Source organism: Acinonyx jubatus, chromosome A2 (assembly GCF_027475565.1).
Source record: "Acinonyx jubatus isolate Ajub_Pintada_27869175 chromosome A2, VMU_Ajub_asm_v1.0, whole genome shotgun sequence".
Lineage (NCBI taxonomy): Eukaryota > Metazoa > Chordata > Mammalia > Carnivora > Felidae > Acinonyx > Acinonyx jubatus.
In genome coordinates this window covers 144,808,866-144,829,504 of record NC_069383.1, presented here as the reverse complement: position 1 = coordinate 144,829,504, position 20,639 = coordinate 144,808,866, and the positions used below count along the sequence as shown (strand labels likewise).

Sequence of the window (20,639 nt, the reverse complement as noted above, 5' to 3'; positions counted from 1 at the left end):
CGAACCCGGCTCCGCACGACACTGCGTGCGCGCGCACGCGGGCGGACGGCGGCGCTGTTTACGGCGGTAGCGTCAGTGCGTGTTGCTCGCGCTTGTCTGCAGTTCACACGTGGCTGTGTCGGAGGCGCGTTGTAGCTTCTGCCGCCGCTGCCTTTCCCACTACCAGGATGAAGCGACCGAGTGAGTGGGGTCGGGAAGCGGGTATGGAGGGGCTTCTGTCTCTGTTGGCCGATGCACCACCACCGCGCTCTTCTGCGGGAATGGGAGAGCCTGCGGGTAGGCCGTCGCGCTGGTCCCTGGTAGTAGAACCAAGAGCGGGAAGGCCCCACGTTAACCGTGGGCCTGTTCTGTTGTACGAAACGAAGACAAAAGTGGAGACTAGGCAAGGAAACTGAGTCTGAACCATGTTTCGGGCCCGGCGTTTTCCCTTCCATGACCACGTTCAGTCTGGCCCTGGTGAGGTCCGAGAGCCGCCTCTGAAACCCACTGTTTGCTCCTAACTTGTAATTCATGGTGTTTGACCAGAAGTGGCTGCTGTTTGGGGTCTCATGTGCACCTGTGCGCAACCCGTCTATATGAGAAGAGTGGGAGCAAGGAAGCTGGGCTCTGCTCCGGACCTGTTGAGTCTATTTCTCTGGGATTTTAGAGTGGTGTATGTTTATTATCTGCCACATATGATACTTAAATTAAGTTTGAGAGTTAATTTAACTACTTAATAGGAAAAGGGATATGATTCTAGAGCACAGTCACTAAAAACGAAACAAATTGGTCATTTGTGTCTAATCCTTTTGTCACCGGTTTCTTTGTAGAGTTAAAGAAAGCAAGTAAACGCATGACCTGCCATAAGCGGTATAAAATCCAAAAAAAGGTAAGTCCAGTGCTTAGGAGAACTGTATTAAATATAATCCTAACGTGATTTCTGCTCCACCTCTCCTCCACTAGGAGGTCTGGATTAATAGGATTTCACCTCATGAAACTGAAGTTAAATAGACTGTCCATGGGTACAAGTTCTTAGGCATCAGGAATATGGCTGTGGGAAAGTGCAGTAATTTGGTGATAAGAAAGTCTGTAAACTCTGATCAGTATGTTAACCCTTGCAGAGAATCTTCTGGTGACGTTTTTTTTTTTGCTACAGCTTTTCTAGGTTATTTTACAGGCATAACTAACTTTAGCCAGATTGGCTAGTAAATTTCATAAACTAATAAAAATTTTTATTATGATAGGTTCGAGAGCACCATCGAAAATTGAGGAAGGAGGCCAAAAAACAGGGTCGCAAAAAGCCTAGAAAAGACCCAGGAGTTCCAAACAGTGCTCCCTTTAAAGAGGCTCTTCTTCGGGAAGCTGAGCTAAGGAAACAGCGAGTAAGATATGTTAGCTGAAACTTTGAACAAGTGATGTGTGGGTATGTGTATTTTTTGAAAGTAAAGTAATACCAAGTTGCTTTGGCTCACCCTTTTCTCTTATGACTTGGATACAGCTTGAAGAACTAAAACAGCAGCAGAAACTCGATAGGCAGAAAGAACAGGAAAAGAAAAGGAAACTTGAAACTAACCCTGGTGTTAAGGCATCTAACTTGGAACCTGTGAATGAGGTATGATCAAGTGTCTTTGTGAATGAGAGTTCTATTGTAGAAGCAAAAGTACAGACTTAGGGCAGGGGCTGTTGTACCTCCTGGGCAGAAAAAGACCATTTTCACTCTGTTTTACCTATAGAAATAACAATTGCGGTGCTCCTAATTAGCCATGGAAAGTGGAGAAGGACGTTACAACTGAACTGCTAATTTTGTGTTTTTCCTTTGTTTTTTTATCTTGTAGGAATTTGGGCAGCGTAAAGCTAAGAACAAAGCCAAGGCAGGCAAACAGAATCCAAAGAAGTTGTATTGTCAGGAACTTAAAAAGGTATTTTAGTCTAGGCTAGTGTGTAAAAATGATGAGGTTGGAAAAGACTAGAGTCATTCTTTTTTCCTGTTACCAACCCTGAAAAGGTGGAAGTGGAATTCACTTGAGCTAGAAAAATTTTTCAGAAAGTTGGCTTATCCTATTTGTTTATTGTGGCTTATTCTATTTAGAGCCTTTTCTGTTTAGCTAAAGGAAATATTCTTGTGTTTTAAATTTTTTGCACAGGAACAGTTTCCTATGAGCTTGATTTACAAAAGTGGTACTTTGTGTTAAAGTAACATGATGATATAGCACATTTTAAAATAGAGTAAAACATGGGGTGCTTAGGTGACTCATTCAGTTAAGCATCCATGGTTGTTTCGGCTCAGGTCATGATCTCATGGTTCGTGCGATCGAGTCCCACATCCATGCTGTTAGCATGGAGCCTGCTTAGGATTTTCTCTCTCCCTCTCTCTCTGCCCCTCCCCCAACATGTGGGCACTTGCACTCTCAAAAATAAAACTCAATAGAGAAAAATACATTATAGCAAGCAGTGTGGAAAAAGTCTCTAAAATACTCTTGTTGGAAGTATTGTGTGACCTCCTAAGTGAAGGAGGTCAAGGGAGTGTCTTGGCATAGCTGCTCCCCAGAACTCCCATCCCCAATGCCCGTTTTCCTAAGCTCACTCCCCTCTGTGAATAGAACATGACTGTTGCTCAGCAGTCTTGGCAGGGCCACAGGGGCCTATCAAACTACATAATTCACTATGGGAGGGTAATATGTTCAAGACAGTGGGGTATTTCCACTTTGATGAGAGACCAGAGGCTGCCAAGCAAACTTCTGTTTCACTTTCCTATGAGAAATGATATGTGAACATCCTTCATGCTAAAGTGAAGACAAAAGATCCAACTTTGAGTTGCAAAGTGGAAAACACCAGTATACTTGTATGGAGGGTGTTGCCAGAGTAAGGGATGCTCCTCTGATAGTTTCTGCCTTGACAGGTGATTGAAGCCTCAGATGTTGTGCTGGAGGTGTTGGATGCCAGAGATCCTCTTGGTTGCAGGTGTCCCCAGGTAGAAGAGGCCATTGTCCAGGGTGGACAGAAAAAGCTGGTACTTGTATTAAATAAATCAGGTGAGCAAAAGGGATGTTTTATGTTCCATATGCACTAGTGAGGTATGAGGAAAACATGTGAGCAGTCTGATTTTTACTGAAGACTGTTAAGATCCAACTCTGATCTCAGTAAAGCCAGTGCATATGGTCTTGTTGCCAAAGACAGTGCTGGGCAATGGGGTGGAGGTATTTTCTATAAGAGATCAATTGGTTTCAACTTTCTTTTTGACATTCATTACTTAGCACTTTGTCTTATTCAAGAGTGTAAGCTTCTGTACATAGCTTATTGTGCAGTATATTTCACATAGGAAGAGATGGCAGTATGACAGTATTTATGTGAAGTGCAGGTACGTACAGGTTTGAGCATCAGGGCCAGGAAAACCCAGAACAGAGACTTGGGAAGCAGAAAGTAATATTGGGATCCACAGTTACTGCTGGGGCCAGTAAACATGGCTGATATGTGAGAGTAAATTTTGGAAACATAGTCCTAGAGTTGTAGGGTAATGATCTACAGGTTGACTTAATTCTGAAAGGGTGAGTAGTACAGAGGAGAATTGAAGAAATACAGAGGCGTATAGATACCAAAATCTGTTGAGATAAGGGCAACATAGTGGGGAGCTTACCCTCTCCCCATCTTCCACTTAAATCTTTTTGAAAAAACTGAAGAGACAAACCAGAGTGAAATCCAGTTTATCAGATAGTGCATGTTCCTATCAACAAAATTACCAAATTGGAGTATGTATTCCTAAATCCTATTAGATTTGGTACCAAAGGAGAATTTGGAGAACTGGCTAAATTATTTGAAGAAGGAATTACCAACAGTGGTGTTCAGAGCCTCAACAAATCTGAAGGACAAGGGCAAGATAATAAAGGTACTCTTCACTGTTAGTGGTGGGAAGTATGGTTCTTTCAGATTTTGGATGGCTGAAATATGATGAGTGTACAAAATCTTGATTAAAAAATGAGAACTCATAAGATCCAACTCTGATTTCATCCAGAGATAATCTGAAAGGTAATAGTGTGATTTTAATAGCTGGGTTCTGGAACCAGATTGCTTGGGTTTTATCTGGTGAGTTATCAGAAGTAAACTTAACTTGGAATTTTATTTAGCATTTGAAGTTAAAGAAGAGAGCTCCATTCAAAAATGAAGTCTGTGTTGGGAAAGAAGGCCTTTGGAAGCTTCTTAGAAGTTTTCAGGAGACTTACGGCAAAGCCATTCGGGTTGGAGTAATTGGTGAGTTTCAGTTCAACACATCTTACGTATTATCTCTTAAGTGCCAAGAATTTTTCCATGTTAACTGTGTAGGGTTGGTGCTTAATAAAGGGCTTGTTCAAACATTAGCTTCTTGCCCATTTCAGATACACACAAAGAAACGTTAATTGCTGCCTATTTCAGTCTTTTGCCAGATGTGCACTGTAGGAAGTTGGCTTCTGAAAGCTCCCTAGTTTATTTGAATTAATCCTCCTACCCTTGATTTCTTGTGCAAGAAATGAAGATGCTAAGATTCGTCTTAGTGTTGAAATGAAAACACTCAGATCCAACTCTGATCTTGCTCTAAACATCAGGCAAACCTAAAATAAGGCAGTGGAAATTTGGTAATTACCAATTACATAATGCCTTTTGTTCTGTGGATTTCCCATTTGTAGGTTTCCCAAATGTGGGGAAAAGCAGCATCATCAACACCTTGAAACAAGAACGGATATGTAATGTTGGTGTATCCATGGGGCTGACAAGGTAAAAGTGAGTTCTTACATAATTATAATATTTTATCATAGATGAGTCAATATTTTGTTTTCAATAGCTTAAGGAAGACCATTCTTTCTTTAGAGGTGTCAGTGAAAGGAACAGGGTTAGGTTAGTGCTAGGTTTAGGGAAGAATGGATTCGAGTGGAATAGCTCACATCTAGTTTGAAAGACAAGCAAATAGATTGAGGGGAGGGGAAATCTTTATGGCAGAGGAAACAGCATGCATTTAGGTCAACATATAGGCTATAACGTAGTGTTTCTTTTGGAAGTAGATGGAGCACCGTTAGGGTTTCAGATAAAACACGAAGCAAATGATGATAAACTGGATCTGACAGACTGTGTGCTGAGTTTGTTCAATCCAACCCTGAGCTTCGTGTTGTCTCTCATCCTTCAGGTAAACCAGTGCTCCCATCAGTTACCATCCCTCTTGTTCTAGGTGCATGCAGGTTGTCACCTTGGACAAACAGATCACAGTCATAGACAGTCCAAGCTGCATCGTGTCTCCGCTTAACTCTGCCAGCACACTTGCTCTGAGGAGTCCAGCGAGTATTGAAATGGTGAAACCAGTAGAGGCCGCTAGCGCCATCTTGTCCCAGGCTGATGCTCGACAGGTATAAGAACCTCTTCCCTTGAGCTCCGTTTTCTCTTTCATCATAAGCATTTAAGTGGGAGATTTTTCAAGGCTTTTTACACTGTATCAGATGAATGACATTTTCAGTTTTCCTTTTTTTTTTTTTTTTTAAGGTAGTACTGAAATTTACTGTCCCAGACTTTAAGAATCCTCTGGAGTTTTTTACATTGCTTGCTCAGAGAAGAGGACTGCACCAAAAAGGTGGAAGCCCAAATGTAGAAGGTGCAGCCAAACTGATGTGGTCTGAGTGGACAGGGTAAGACTCCTTTCTCTTGGCATTTTGAGGACCACATGGAACGAAGACCACTGGTTTTTGACAAATCTTGTTTTTAATACTAGTGCCTCCTTAGGTTATTATTGCCATCCCCCTACATCCTGGACTCCTCCTCCACATTTTAATGAGGGCATCATGACAGACATGAAACAGGGCTTTAATCTGGAAGAATTGGAAAAGAACAATGCACACAGCATACACAGTAAGCAAGGCTTGTGTTTGCTCTCTTCGTTGGCTGACAGGGCAGTAAAAGGTCTCTGTTTACATGGGCTATGTTCCTTCCCTAGGCATCAGGGGCCCTCGTTCAGCCAGGAGCATCCTTTTCCAGTCTTCAGGTCTAACAAATGGAATAATAGAAGAAAAGGACATTTCTGAAGAACTGCCAAGACAGAAAGAGAAACAGCAGGAGGAGGGGGAGGACCACAACGACCTTGACAGTGACCAGGAAAGTGTTGATGAAGAAGCTGATGTAAGTATGTTGCACACAAGTTGCTTAAGCTTGAGTGCATTTTTTTATCATTAATAATGTTTAACAAATGGGAAAGGGATGAAAGAAATTAAACAGTTCATGATAGACTACAAAAAAAAAAAAAAAAAACCTAAGATTTAGTATTTAAGGTTTGCAGTCATTAGTCTTAATTTTGTGTGTCTCATTACAAGTACCTTCAGAGTCTTTCCAGATGTGCAGTTAGATTGAGCAGACAAGGGTTACTAATCTTGCACTGTTTCTTTGTCCTACAGGAAGAGAGCTTAGCCATGGTCCCGGCAGAAGAGACGTGGGCACTGCCTGAGGAGTCTCAAGCAGGTGGGTTGGTGGAGGGATTTACCAATAACAAAGCGGCATGGTATGGAATTTTAACCTTAACTTTTCTTTTCTCCAATATAGATGAGTCAGCACAATCTTACATCTCAGATAAAATGACTGAAGAGGAAGATGATGCTTATGACTTCAGTACAGACTATGTGTAACAACCTTGTCTTTTTAGAAGGTGTTTGTTGGGTTTTGTGGGGGTTTTTTTTGTTTTTTTTTTTTTTTACATTTTGAGCAGACTGCTGAGCTGTTCTATTGTGTGTGATGTATAGTTTGTTGCTGTATGCCATGAGCTGTGTAAATTTTGTAAATATATATCATGGTACACCCATTCTTTAAAAATGAGGCAATTATAAAGTGTCTGAATTCTATAGCAGCACCGCTCTCTTAACAACTGGGTAGAAGTATACTTAATCACCTGGAAGCAAACCATCAGACACCTATTGAAAAATGTAGGTTTCACTTTATTAACAGATCAGCCCACAGGTTAATATTACAAAATTAAAACCAAGCAGTAGTGTTGAACTAGCCGTACCATCCCTGTCAGTCCTTCAGTATGGCAGTAAGCAAACATTTGGTAAGGCAGATGGAGACATTTATAGCCTATCTGGGAAGCTGACTGCTAAACAGGGTAGTTCATCCTCTTTACCCAGCTGAAATGTCCCTCTTTCCATGGGTTGCTGCAGATAGGCATTGAAGCCTTGCAACTGTTAATTCCCACACATACTGTCTTCCAGGATTTCCTGAGAAATGCTTATAGCATAAATTATGTTTTATTTTGTATTTGAGATCTCCATATGTCTTCGGATCAGGCTGAATTTGCCTGTGGGGTCTGGAATATACCATTTTTCCCAGACATCAGAATAGGAAGCAGTTCTTCCCCATGGCTTAAAGTGACCATTCCAATGAAGTAACTTGGCAGCCTTTACAAACTGGGGTGAATATCGTTTTCCAGCACTGGAACCTTACATTGAGAAAAAAAGAGCCAAATGATTGTACCTAGTACTAGTCAGAAATAAGAATGCTACATCAAACTCCAGAAAACTTAAAGGGAACTGGATATATCCCATCCCTGAGGAAAGACACTTAAATTCTTTATTAGTTAGGCCTTTGGTTAATTTTTTCAACTTACCGAGGTGGCGGACATTCCACATGGGGTCAATTGTAGAGTGCTGTTGATAAAATACGATCAACAGAGGTGGTGTTGTGGTGCTGCCAGCCAGTGTTCTGCTGTACAGTCCCTCTCTTGGGGGGACAAATGACAAATGTAAACTGTTAGTGGAGAATCCTTAAAAATTCCTCTTAAACAAGACCACCCAGGTTGAAATAAGCATCTTTACAGCATGGTCAGCTATATATACTTACTCTACATTGAGTTTCATCCATTTTTCCAGCTGGTTGGTTATATTCTGTCTTTTCCATTCTGTCAAGTTTGCAACAAAAACTCCAGGATTAAATGAGCAGGTGCTGGCTTTCATGGAAAGTTTACGAATTCTTTCTTTTTTATAGTCAAGATAGCCAATGTAATTATACTAAAACACAAATGGGATATATAGTAGGTTTATTGCTTCAAACAGAATAGATGTAACTGATAGCCAGTTAAAAAAAAAAAAAACCTTATTAAACTACTCAGATTATTAGCAAAGGGGCTCTGTGTAAAGCAATGAAAAGTGACATTTGGGGGATGCCTGGGTGGCTTGGTCAGTTAAGCGTCCAACTCTTGATCTTGGTTCAGGTCATACAGAGCTTGCTTGGGATGCTCTCTCTCTCTCCCTGCCCTTCCTGCACACATGTGCCCATGCTCTCTCTTCCCCCTCTCCAATAAACATTTTTAACAAAACAGTGACATTTTGGATTCCAAATTAACAATAGGAACCTAGAATAAACATACTAAGCCAGATGTTCAAGGAGAATCAGGTTGTTAAAATCATGAACCAATCCACAGAAAAGCGGCCTTGAATTTGGGGATGAACTGGGGAATGGAAAATGTAGCAAAAGTAAAGGGCCCCTTGATTTTGCTGCCTCTCCCCATTACCCTGCAGTATAGAGAGTGGCGTGTCTATGTAAGATCTTGAATAAGTACTTTACCTGGTTCCCTGCTCCACGGATGACAACTTTGGTAGAGGCTGAGTCACAATCTTCTGAAAATGCAGCTGCATGCCCTGGCTTCAGTGGTGTATTGTAAAGGGTAAGAATATCCCCTGAAACAGACAAGGTGTAAGATTTAGATTTACTTTTTTTTTTTCTTTTAAGATTTACACTTTGAGTTGCCTCAAGATGCCCATTCCTCCCACTTAGGATGACCTTTTATAAGATACCATAAATAAAACAATTGCTACCACCCACACTCTGGATAGAGAACAGCACTAATGGTGACAGTCTTTGGTACCTTGCACAATTACATCATCATCCATATATATGGCCTTCTTTGCACTGGGAACCAGAATTGGCAAGTAGAACCTTGCAAAGGTTAACTGGGAAAGGAAAAAGAAAGAGCCATTGGCACAGGATTCATCAGTGACTATGCCTTTATTAGAAACTCCCAGAGTGCTCTCAGTACCCATGCAGGAGAAGACAGCTAAAGGTCTCTCAGAACTGCCCAACCTTGATCCCCAGGGAACCATACCCAGTTACCCAAGTATTCCAGTCACTTCCTAACACAGTGGACTCCTGAAGAACTTGGGGTTTAGGGGCACTGGCCCCCTGCACAAAAATCCACATACAACTTTTGACTCTCCCAAAACTTAATAGCCTACTGTCGACCTTACCTATAACAGTCCATACATCTGGTATACATACTATATGCTGTATTAGAATAACGTAAGCTAGGGAAAAATGTTAAAATCGTAAGAACAAACATTTATAGTACTGTATCGAAAAAAAATCTGCATATAGGTGGACCCATGCAGTTCAAACCTGTGTTCGAGTCCACCAAACTCCAACTACAAACAAGGATGTATGGAACTCACTGGTTTTATGGATTCCCCCTGGTCAGGATCCTCCTTGACTTTCCCTTCCAAAAGTTTAGTGTCAAAATCCACAATTTTGTACCTGATGCTTTTCAAGGTACTGCTGCTGAGCCAGGACCTGATGAAAACAAAGCACCAAATGTGTTTTAAATAACCGTGTCCTTGGGGCGCCTGGGTGGCTCTGTCAGTTAAGCATCCAACTTTGGCTCAGGTCATGATCTTGCGGTTGATGGGTTCAAGCCCCACATTGGGCTCTGTGCTCACAGCTCGGAGCCTGGCGCCTGCTTTAGATTCTGCGTGTGTGTGTCTCTCTCTCTGCCCCTCCCCTAACTTGCACTCTCTCTCTCAAAAATAGATAAACATTAAATTTTTAAATAACCATGTCCCCAGGAACTCCTGGGTGGCTCAGTCAGTTAAGTGTCCAACTTCAGCTCAGGTCACAATCTCATGTCATGGTTCGTTAGGTGTGCTAAGAGCTCAGAGCTTGGAGCCCACTTCAGATTCTGTGTCTCCCTCACTTTCTGCCCCTCCCGCACCTGTGTGCACGCGTGCTCTTTCAAAAATAAACAAAAAAATTTTTTAAATAAGTAACTATGTCCCCAAACTACAGCCTTCTCTGTCTTCCAATAAGGGCATAATGTAGTTTAAGAGAAACCCTGGGGACCATATAGATGTCTTCAAGCCTCTTCTACGAGCCTTGGTTTCCTCATCTAAGTGAAGGTATGCCCATCAAACTCCCTGCCTGAACCAAGATTCTGTGGTGATGGAGAGTGCTCCCACCAGGCTCACATTCAGGGTCAGTGCTGGAGAGAAACCAGTTGAGAACATCCCATCATCACACGGACCAATCAACTCTTGTTTCTCCAAATACGTGGTGAAGAAAATAAGTCAAAATATGATGGCAGTGAAAGCTAATTGTCGACAAAACTGGTAGCCTGTTCTTTTAGACTCATTAATTCACTGTAATGACTAAGTAATTCCCCCACCAGTGTCTAAGGTACTATCTCTAAGAAAGTCTGTGTTCTGTAAATGACTGCACATTTTTCCTGTAGTCTCTGCTAGTGCGGTCTTTCTACATTATTTTAGATGGTTTTGGAGTTTTTATTTACTTTTTTAAAGTTTATTTTTGAGACCGAGAGAGACAGAGCATGAGCAAGGGAGGGGCAGAGAGAGAGAGGGAGACCCAAAATCTAAAGCAGGCTCCAGGCTCTGAGCTGTTAGCACAGAGCCGGAGGCAGGGCTTGAACCCACGAGCCACGAGATTGTGACCTGAGCCAAAGTCAGACGCTCAACAAACTGAGCCACCCAAGCGCCCCTTGGAGTCCTTAAAATACAGGAAAAATAACAACATTCACAAACTAAACAGGAACCATGGAGAAAGTCACAAGGACAGAAATGTTTTAGAACAGTGACAACTGTTAGCCTATTAAATAAGATGTTTCTTTGAATATCATAAATCTGAATTCAGAGCATTTTCAAGATCTGGATGACTTTATCAGATTAGGATTCTTTGATTAATCACAATTACAGTAAGGAACGTTTACTGACTATTATGTTCTTAATGTTTTTTTATATATTCTCATTTTCAACACAATAATCCTCTAAGTTGGACATTTTCACCCCATACTTAGAGATGAGGAAATGGGCTCCCAGGGGTTAAGTAATTCTCCCCAATCACTGGGCCAGGATCCGGATTCTTGTCTATATGCTCACTTCACCACACCACCTTGCCATCGTTCCCCCGAACCATCCCACTCTAGAACTAACTACTCAGGGTGTGTCCATGAGATAAGGAACTTGTAACAGAATGTAAATCAACATATTGCTTCCTTCACTGAGAAATTATTACTAAAAAAAACCCTTTATTTAATAATGTGTGTATGATTAAATTAATTTACATCTTGGTACAAATTCCTTATATTCTTTCTCCTACCACAGGGATGTGTTTATGATACAATCACATGGAAAAACCTCTCGTGCAGTTTTTATGTGGTATGATCTCAATTGTATAGAAGTATACACATATGGAAAAAAACATTCCTGGATTGGCAGCTGGCCTGTTCTAGAGCATCCTCTAGAAGCAGAATCATCAGGCAAGCAGAGCTCACCGGAGATGGTCTGCTGTACCATTGAGCGTAACAATGTAAAACATCACATTGGAGCGAGTGTTGTGCTGAATGCTGTTTATGGCTGCAATGGCCCCCCCGAGCCTATCTTCAGATGCAGCGATGACCACAGGAATCTCCTCTTGTCTCCCGTCTACAGCTTGTCGGGGAACATTTGGGACAAAGTCTATGGGCTGAAACCCCACAATTCCTGAATCTGCAAAGAACACACACAAGGAAAATATTGTGATACAAAACCTCATAAGCTCTTGCTCTAGAGCCCAAGACATGATAAGAGGTAAGGTGAGGATTATACTTACTTCATTCTCCCCCCATTACAACATGAGGCATATAGCTCAGAAGCTCTGTGTTTTCCTATGTGTGACAAGGCTTTTGGAAAAGTAGAAACATTAAAAAAAATATTGGTGGACTGAATTCTGATACATTACTGGTGGGAATACAATAGAATCTTTCCAGAATGTCTTTTTAGCAATTTGTATCAAGAACCTTAAACAGGTACATGATCTCTGACCCAGTAATTCCCCTTGCCTCTCTTAAGTACAAATCTGAGAGGTAATCCAAAGTCACAAGTGTGTTTATAATTGTGAAAACCTAGAAACCGACTAAACCATTTTTTTTCAAACCATGAACTATGTCCCATAAATAGGCATGAAATCAATTTAGTGGGTCACAATCAGAATTTGAGTAGAAAAGCAATTCCTGAATTGGAACAGAGCACCAAATCAGAAAAGTATCAGACCACACACCACACACAGCAATTCTAAGTACTGTTTTGTAAACGTTCCTTTTTGCCTTTTACAATATATATTCATTCATTTACATTCATTGGACACTGAGCATCTAATATGTGCTAGGCATTGGGGTCATAGCCATAAGTAAAACACAAATCTCTACCACCATGAAGGGTAGATGGACAATAAGCAAATACACATGTATATTTGGGTGCTATCTATAACATGTTTCTTATTGTGGGGATGCCATCAAAAAAAGGCTGAGTCACATTGTTCCAAGACTATTTTTCCTGTGGAAAACAAACTATGTGGCATTAAAATTATATATGAAGAATATCTACCATCACGGTGACTTGCTTCAGATATAATCACGTGGAAAAACAGGTCATTGCAGTTTATATATTACATAATCTCATGACAGAAAAAATACATACACAGAAAAAAAAAGGCAGGAAGATACTAAGCCAAAATTTTAGTAATAGCTGTATCTAGGCAATGAAATAATTTTCAATGAAAATTTATTGAGCACCTCCTGTGTACTAGCCATCATCCAACTACATAGGAGATAAAGCAGTGAACAAAGTATTCTCGTGGAGCCTGAATGCTGTTTTCCTTTTTCTAAATGTTCCCACCAAGAGCATACATTATGCATACATTATACATATCATACTTACTTGCTTAATGTATGTTGTATGTACATATGTAAATACATACTGTTATTTCAGAGCACTCTGAAGGTCAGGCAAAAACTATTCATCTTTTCTTGTTCTGGTCAACTAGGGTGGGTAGCAGCCGCAAAATGATTTTTGACAAACATCCTGAAACCTCCCAATATTGCAGTAGAGCAATGGAATTATGCAATAAAGTGATTTTTTACATCAGTTAATAAGGCTTTCTGGTTTTGTTTTACTACTATGGTCCCAGTACTACTGTTCCACACGTTAAAGGAAAGAACAGATGAAGGAAAGGAGCCCAATGATACCAGTAAACAGGGCAGGCATCAAGTAGAAGCTTCACATACCTGTCCCCACCTTCTGAAGCCCTCCCCTGCTGCAAGGAGCAGACAGTTCCCCTAAGGCCTCTGCTTTGGTGAAAAGGGGTCTGCGGTAAGATCAAACCCTTAGCAAATCTCCACAACAGGGAGGTGGGGGTGGGGCTATAAGAACACAAGGAGCACCACTACCTTTTCCTAGCAGCTTCTGTAAGGACAAGAAGAAAACTTTATCTTCCTTTAGCCTAGTGTTATAACTTTTAGGATGTGGGACACAGGGAACCCTGGGTCCTCAACAAATGCCAAAACATTAGTAAGGGTTCCCATACCTGAAACCTCATTCCTTAGCAAACTGCTCAGGCCGAGAAAGTTATGGTGCAAAACCAGTAGGAAGAGAACAACAACCAGGACCAGGACGATGATGTTTACTGAAACAAAGAGGAAAAGCCTGCATTACATCTCTTTACCTTTTGAGCAGCTATAAAAACAAGAAAATTTGTAGAAAGAGCATACCTTTACGGAATGACATCTTTCTCTTCTGTCTTATATAAATATTAGTTTTTAACCCTACAAAACAAAAACAAGCCCCCAAAGTCAGCAGGTACATGAGAATGGCCATCGAAATGCCTCAGCATTTTATTTAGGTGGAAACAAGAAATGCATACAAGTATTTTCTGCCAGAAGCTCATTCTGAATTAATAGTCTCCAAGAACCCAATTTGGGATCTGAATTTTATATAGTTGTCATGATAATAAAATACTTGCAAATAACCTGGGAGAAATAGATAGCCTTGTATGTTAAATGTCACCAGATGAAAAGCAAAATAAATTCTACCAAGAGGACTACTTGAGGTCTAACCACTATGGAAATGTTCTCCAGGTGAAATTTCTAGTTAAATTAGACATGGACTCTGTTGTCTATAGCCTGAGGTCGGCCTCACTGGCACAAAACGTCCCTGTTCTGAGTTGTATCCCATTCAGCTTTAACTGGAATTAAAGAGAAAAAATTTTCCAACTTCATTTAAAACAAAATTTCATTTAAAGAGAAATTCATTTAAAGAAACATAATTACAAAAATGCACAAAACCCAATTTTGCCGTCAAAATTTGAGACTGCTGTTCTCAAAAATTAAAAATCCCCTAAAAGAAAAATGAGCTTCTTTCCAGGGTTTCATTTCTGTTGGTTAACTACTCATCTCTTCCTAAAGTGGTGTCCAATACTGTCACTCTGCCTGTGGCTTGTGCTCCTCAGCTCATCTGATGCCTTCACTTAAAAAAAGATTAATAGCCTGGCTGGCTCTGTCAGAAGAGCATGGGGTTGTGAGTTCAAGCCCTGCAATGAGTGTAAAGATTACTTAAAAAATAAATAAAAAAGAAAACTGTAAAATAATAATAATGATCATTCAATGAAAATGAGATTGTGTGTGGAACAAAATTAAATGATGAGATTTCTACAACAATCTCTGGGTAACGTTTCCTTATAAAAACAGGTTTATGCAACCAGGGTATTATAATCCTACCTTTGAGACATTTACCATTTTCTACCTCATCTTCCCCCTTGGAAGCATCTAACATTTACATAAGGCTACTAACTTCACAACGCACCCTGAATTATAGCATATTTCTACATCAAAGTAGTGGTGCCTGGGTGGCTCAATTGGTTAAGCATCTGACTTCAGCTCAGGTCATGATCTTACAGCTCATGGGGGTTCAAGCCCCATGTCGGGCTCTGTGCTGACAGCTCAGAGCCTGGATCCTGCTTTGGATTCTGTGTCTCCCTCTCTCTCTGCCCCTCCTCCACTTGCACTCTGTCTCTCAAAAATGAATAAACATTAAAAATTTTTTTAATACAAAAAATTTAAATAATTAAATAAAAGTAAGTTTGAATTAATTTCATCTTAAGTGTGTGCCTATCAGGCACTTGATTTCTCAAGACCTTTGAAAAAAAGAGAAAAAAAAGAAATGTATTGAAGGGTTGTTTTAAGAACTGAGAAAAACAGATTAGACTACAAACTGGGGAGAAAATAATTCAGACTCCCAAAGAACAATCTAAAATACATACACACACACTCTCTCCCTCTCTCCCATTTCTTTCTAGAGCAGTATATATAAAGTACATTATACCAGTGAACTTCTCTAAAGAATGCACGTCATTATATACACTGTGTGCTTTTCACATGGTGGGCTGAGCCTTACCTACAGAAACTGGTGGACCAGGAGCCCCGCAGACAAAACTCTAACATCTGCCTGCTTGGAGCCAATTTCCACCACAAATAAAGAGAACTATCTCACTCGAATAAATCTCATTTAACTTAATGATACAAGGGACAGTGTTTTAGCTCAACAACGTCCAGTAAGTTACTTACAGAGAGTATGTGGATTGAGAGGTAATTAGCTAGACACAAGAAAATCACAATGCTGACAGGTACTTGATGTACTTAAATAAACTACCATGGCAGAAACCATTTGCTTCTAAAACTTCCACAGTTATCTCTCTGCAAAATGCCAATTATTATGCAGTATGTCTGATCCATATTTTCTTTCCTATTGCTACTCCTTGTAATGAAACTCACTGATGTGGTTAGAAAGAATTCTCAAAACCTCATGTAGACCCTGGATGTGTAATAGTGGCTATGTTTTTGTAACAGTACACAGCTAAGAACAATTTGATCAGCAATATTCAATTTTTCACTAGGGAAGTTAATATTTTGTTTAGAAATTATAAAACCTTCACATTCCCAAATCACTCACAAAACACACACACACAACCAGGACAGGCGTATCCAAAAAATATGGCTGAAGAAACCTTAGGGAGAAAGAATACCATTTTTTTTTAACTTGCTAGTTACCGGCATTAGCACCCATTCTCGGCAGATGTACCCACCTTTTCTGCTCTCCCTCTTGTTAATATGTAGTCCCAAGAAAGGTCATTCCACTTACGCTCTGTAAACTAATCTCTACTTGTTTCCTTGGCGCAACATCAGCAAACTCACTCTCTGCTGGATCACAACCATCAGCATATTATCATGCTCTTGTATCTTTCCAGTTAATTAATTAAAAAAAAAAAAGACACCACTCCCCTCACCCAGTTGATCCACGGACCCATTTTTCTGCTCCCCTCACTCTAAATGCTTGAAAAAATTTTACCTCTAGCTCTACTTCCTCATCCTCTTCTTTTAGCCTCCTCCAGGCCAGACTTCTGTCCCTACTGTTCCATTCAAACTCATCTTGTTGAGGTCATCAAAGGCCAAGGTCATTTTTTAAAATGTTTGGTTTATTTTGAGAGAGAGAAAGAGAGAGAGGGAGGGGCAGAGAGAGAAAATCCCAAGCAAACTCCACATCCAGCGAGGAGCCCAATACGGAACTCAATCTCACAACTGTATCTCAGGCCAAGGTCATCTTTCTATCCTGTTATCCATCCCCTCAGAGGCCATCAGGAAAGTTCACCACATCCCCTCCTCAATTATGAAATCCTCTCATTTATTATTTTTTTTTTAATGTTTATTTTTGAGAGATAGAGCATGAGCAGGGGAGGGGCAGAGAGGGAGGGAGACACAGAATCTGAAGCAGGGTACAGGCTCTGAGCTGTCAGCACAGAGCCCAATACAGGGGCTCGAACTCAGGAATGGTGAGATCATGGCCAGAGCCCAAGTCGCACACTTAACCAACTGAGCTACCCAGGTGCCCTTCATTTCTTTGTTTCTTTATATCTGTCTTCTGGGCCTAGAATGTGAGCCCTAATGAGAACAGAGACCCCAATGAAACAAAGTGTTTACTGATGTATCCTCACCATCAAAAACCTCCACTGGTAGTGGGCAGGTGATATTTGTTGAATGATCTTGTAAATAGGAGCATTGGTGGTTCTCAGCTCAGAAAGGGAACACAATCTTTGATAATGGTCATGAAAACACATTTCAACATAAGGAACGACATGGATTCCAGCAGAGATCTCTCTCAAATGGAACCTCACAAGCAATTTCCTTTTTTCATATCTTCATAGCTCAAATACCGTAATGCCTTTATAGCAACTGACACGTTGTAAAGTGCATTTAAAAAGGAGTAAAACAGGGGTGCCTGGTTGGCTCAGTTGCAGGAGCAAGCGACTCTTGACACCAGGCTGTCAGTCTGAGCCCCATTTTGGGTGTAGAGATTTCCTAAATAAATAAAATTTTTAAAAAGGAAGGGGGAGGGTGTAACAGAGGGATATGTCAATTTCTACATACAACAGAAAGTCTATTAGTCTCTGCCAGGCTGAAAAGTGGAAAAGCACTAACGATATACATCCACTTTCTCCTACCTCTTCATCTGGCTAACTCCTACTTGGCTTTCAGGACTCGAGGGAGCCTCTCCTCCCCTCCCCCTGCCCCCTTCAAGATGCAGCTGCCCTGAGCTCCCACATCTCCTGGCCCTCCCTATCCAAGAATAAAGCTGGCTGTCATTTATTTCTAGGGTTACACCACTGTCTCCCTTGACACACTCTGGGCTCTAGGAAGGTAAGGACCTGAGGTTGGTCACAGCCGTATCCTAGGCCCACTGCGTGGCAGAGAAAAAGGTACGGCGAAATGTGCTGAATGTATGAATGTGGGCGGCAGCCTGCCCGGGGAAAGCTGAGCATCCCACTGTCTGTGACCCTGACACGCAACACAGCATAGAGGCCAGAGAGCCACCTAGGATTCACAGGCCCAGGTTCCCCAGGGAGGTTTCTCTCCCAAGCGTGGGCACCCCATCTCGCCCAGGGGGTAACAAGGGAGGGCCTAAGTTTTTGAGATAGACACCAGCTTTGAAAGAGAGGCAAAGCGAACCCTTGGCCCCTATAGGGAGGGGCCGGTGCAGCAGGCGAGCTTGTTGGACGGCCAACCTGGGAGACTCTCCGAATGGAGGCCATCTCTCCATTTCGGTGCAAGTGACGGCGGAGGGGGGGGGGGATCCCCTCTTTGAGAGGATGCCCTTTCTATTGGGCGATGTGGTCTGGGGTACTGCCCTCTAAATTCTAGGGGTCAATACGGCCCCCTTACGCTTAGGGGTGCTAAGGACGGTGTGACGCTCCGTAGGACCTCCCCACCCCCCAGGCCCAGAGACCCCCGGTTAGGGCCGGGGCAAGCAGCTCATCTCGGACGCTCCCCGCGGCCGCCCTTACCTGCAGCCAGAGGAGGAGGAGCCACCGTCCGGGCCCCGGCCCGCCCCGCCAGCTCAGCGCCCGCGCGGCAGGCCCGGGGGCCCAGTCCGCCGCCGGGCCGCCCGCCTCCCCTGCACTCCGGACCAAGCCCGCCCGCCTGCTAGCTCCGCGGCCGCGGCGCAGCCCCGACACCTGAAACCCGCCCGCCGCTCCGACCGCGGAATCGTGGCGCCGAACAGGCGCGCCGGGCAGCCCCACCGCCCGGGTCCTCGCAGAGAAAAGCCGGTCGCCATGGAGACGGCGCGCGCTGGCGGCCGTTAGGCCGCGGGGGCGCTGAGGAGGACAGTTTGGAGGGCCGGGGCCGCGGCTCCCGCCATTACACTACTGACGGCTAACCCCTCCCGGACGCGCGATGCCTCTGCTCGACCGCCACCGTCGCCACCTCAGCCCTCGCGGGCAGTGCGCCGGGCTACAGCCGGCTCCGAAAGCGCAGGTCGCCTAGCGATGGTGCAGGGCGGAGCCTCGGGCCGTTCGGGTCTGTGGGAGACATCCGCTTCCGGGGCCGCGGCCCTCTTATTGCCCGGCTCTGCGGGCCCGCGGTCCTGCACTTGGAACCCGACCCCGGCGCTTACGATCCCTGAGTCGCACCTGCCTTCGCTCTGCCGCCAGCTTTCTCAGCTAGTCATGCTGGAGCATCTGAGCTCGCTGCCCACGCAAATGGTGAGGGCTCGACCCCAAGACCCCCCCCCGCACGCTTCTCTGGAGCTGGCAGCTCCGGCGCCCCTTGTCTCTTCCCTGAATTGTGCTTCCCGGGTCCCCATCTCTCTTCGCCCGCGAGGAGCCCCCTGCCCATGCGCCGTTAGGATGCTTCAGGTCTCCGGAAAACCTAGAATTTCATTTCTTGTCCGGTCCTTGGGGAGGCCCCTGATGCCGAGGTTGCCCGGTGCCAAAGCTGTGAGGCCAGGGCAGGAACCACCTCTTCGGTGGTGGAACCAATTCCTGCTTTGCTCTCCTTCGCTTCTAGGATTACAAGGGGCAGAAGCTAGCTGAACAGATGTTTCAGGGAATTATTCTTTTTTCTGCAGTAAGTATTGTTTTTGCATAGTATTCTTTTTCTTCTGCCCCTCCCCCAACCCCCCCCCCCCCCCAACCAGCTTGATTGTATTTAATGTACTTCGTTTGTCTCCAGATAGTTGGATTTATCTACGGGTACGTGGCTGAACAGTTCGGGTGGACTGTGTACATAGTTATGGCCGGATTTGCTTTTTCGTGTTTGGTAAGAAGATTGTGGGTATTTGGATGTTAGTGGCAAGTTAAGTTTTCTAAATTGGGTTGGTTTGGTTGGAGCTGGTAGTGAGAACCAGCACCAGCTTTTCAAAACCTCCTCTTTTTGCCATCAGTGTTTCACCTTGCTATCTATCATTGGAAAAGTAGAATACCAAATAAGTGGCAGATAAAGTAAGCTGCATAAAAGGATACAGTTCATTTCTTAACAGCAGCTGCTCCAAGCAGTAATCTTAAGGTCAAAACTAGCAGGAATTTCTTAGGGTCTTCACAATGTGCTCTCCTCACTTTTTAGCTCCTAAAGCCTTATGTGTAAATGGTGAGGCTTGTTTGCAATTCTTAAATATCTTATCTGGGTGGATGAGTTTTCACTGGAATGTCAGTTTTGCTGTTGTTTTTTACCTCTAGAAGCATAGAGGACTTATTTGGGAATATTACACGTAATGCTCTTTTAAACTTTTGATGTTTAATATTGACGGATTTCCTCTGTTCTGGCTCAGTTGACACTTCCTCCATGGCCTATTTATCGCCGGCATCCCCTCAAGTGGTTACCTGTTCAAGATTCAGGCTCCGAAGACAAGAAACCAGGGGAAAGAAAAGTTAAGAGGCATGCTAAAAATAATTAGGGTTTTCATGATTCAGCTTTACTGTTGCACCTGCTTTCGTTTTGTATGAGATGAGCTAAATTGTTTTCATATCCAAAACATGAGTTGAAACCCATCGCTGCTCCTCCAGCACAGTTGTGTATACATTTTGTTGTCTTTATATTTCATTTCTAACTCTGTTGGCTTTTGACTTATAATTATTTTAGACCTTCTCTTCATAATTTTTATCTGAAATGAGAGCAGAAAACACAAGTATGCAAAGTTTCTTTCAGGTCTACAAAAATAATGAATAAATGCCTCATAAAAGTACAATTTGACTGTCAGAGTTTTATAATTCATTATGAGTGGTTAAATCGTTTTAAGGTT

General features: G+C 42.7%; 4 protein-coding genes and 3 non-coding genes across 12 annotated transcripts in view; 5 read left to right on the top strand and 2 right to left on the bottom strand.

Annotated features, from left to right (window-relative positions):
• The first annotated feature begins 11 nt into the window (after positions 1 to 11).
• On the top strand, positions 12 to 15,107 carry GNL3 (G protein nucleolar 3). 2 transcript variants are annotated; one of them, XM_015085228.3, is made up of 15 exons: positions 12 to 180; positions 810 to 868; positions 1,224 to 1,361; positions 1,478 to 1,591; positions 1,815 to 1,898; positions 2,879 to 3,011; positions 3,750 to 3,862; positions 4,101 to 4,224; positions 4,638 to 4,725; positions 5,174 to 5,348; positions 5,482 to 5,624; positions 5,708 to 5,844; positions 5,930 to 6,111; positions 6,384 to 6,447; positions 11,361 to 15,107. In XM_015085228.3, the coding sequence occupies exons 1-15, from the start codon at positions 168 to 170 to the stop codon at positions 11,372 to 11,374; spliced, it is 1,581 nt and encodes a 526-aa protein (XP_014940714.1). In that variant the 5' UTR covers positions 12 to 167; the 3' UTR covers positions 11,375 to 15,107. The 2 variants fall into 2 exon arrangements, with proteins under 2 accessions (XP_014940714.1, XP_014940713.1); XM_015085227.3 differs by lacking the exon at positions 11,361 to 15,107 and adding an exon at positions 6,529 to 8,293.
• Positions 3,051 to 3,127, top strand: LOC113593625 (small nucleolar RNA SNORD19). The gene has a single exon (XR_003413903.1). It is a non-coding gene; the product is annotated as a small nucleolar RNA SNORD19 (small nucleolar RNA).
• Positions 3,909 to 3,990, top strand: LOC113593627 (small nucleolar RNA SNORD19B). The gene has a single exon (XR_003413905.1). It is a non-coding gene; the product is annotated as a small nucleolar RNA SNORD19B (small nucleolar RNA).
• Positions 5,037 to 5,115, top strand: LOC113593626 (small nucleolar RNA SNORD69). Its single transcript, XR_003413904.1, has one exon. It is a non-coding gene; the product is annotated as a small nucleolar RNA SNORD69 (small nucleolar RNA).
• GLT8D1 (glycosyltransferase 8 domain containing 1) lies at positions 6,897 to 18,537 on the bottom strand. The gene is made up of 10 exons (XM_027038945.2): positions 18,406 to 18,537; positions 13,784 to 13,837; positions 13,600 to 13,698; positions 11,531 to 11,744; positions 9,423 to 9,540; positions 8,843 to 8,927; positions 8,542 to 8,654; positions 7,819 to 7,985; positions 7,586 to 7,698; positions 6,897 to 7,417 (listed from the first exon to the last, which is right to left on the bottom strand). Exons 2-10 carry the CDS (start codon positions 13,797 to 13,799, stop codon positions 7,227 to 7,229), a joined length of 1,116 nt encoding a protein of 371 aa, XP_026894746.1. The 5' UTR covers positions 13,800 to 13,837; positions 18,406 to 18,537; the 3' UTR covers positions 6,897 to 7,226.
• Positions 18,538 to 18,725: 188 nt separating this feature from the next.
• SPCS1 (signal peptidase complex subunit 1) lies at positions 18,726 to 20,585 on the top strand. Its single transcript, XM_027038947.2, has 4 exons — positions 18,726 to 19,104; positions 19,409 to 19,468; positions 19,574 to 19,660; positions 20,169 to 20,585. The coding sequence occupies exons 1-4, from the start codon at positions 18,889 to 18,891 to the stop codon at positions 20,292 to 20,294; spliced, it is 489 nt and encodes a 162-aa protein (XP_026894748.1). The 5' UTR covers positions 18,726 to 18,888; the 3' UTR covers positions 20,295 to 20,585.
• Positions 20,168 to 20,639, bottom strand: part of NEK4 (NIMA related kinase 4) — a 50,252-nt gene continuing 49,780 nt past the window's right edge. For 3 of the 5 annotated variants that reach the window (XM_053219267.1, XM_053219269.1, XM_053219270.1), the window contains one exon: positions 20,168 to 20,501. In XM_053219267.1, the coding sequence (XP_053075242.1) occupies positions 20,361 to 20,501 (141 nt within the window). In that variant the 3' untranslated portion in view covers positions 20,168 to 20,360. The remainder of the gene's footprint in view (positions 20,502 to 20,639) is intronic. The other 2 variants (XR_008297120.1, XM_053219268.1) reach the window with 1 other exon arrangement.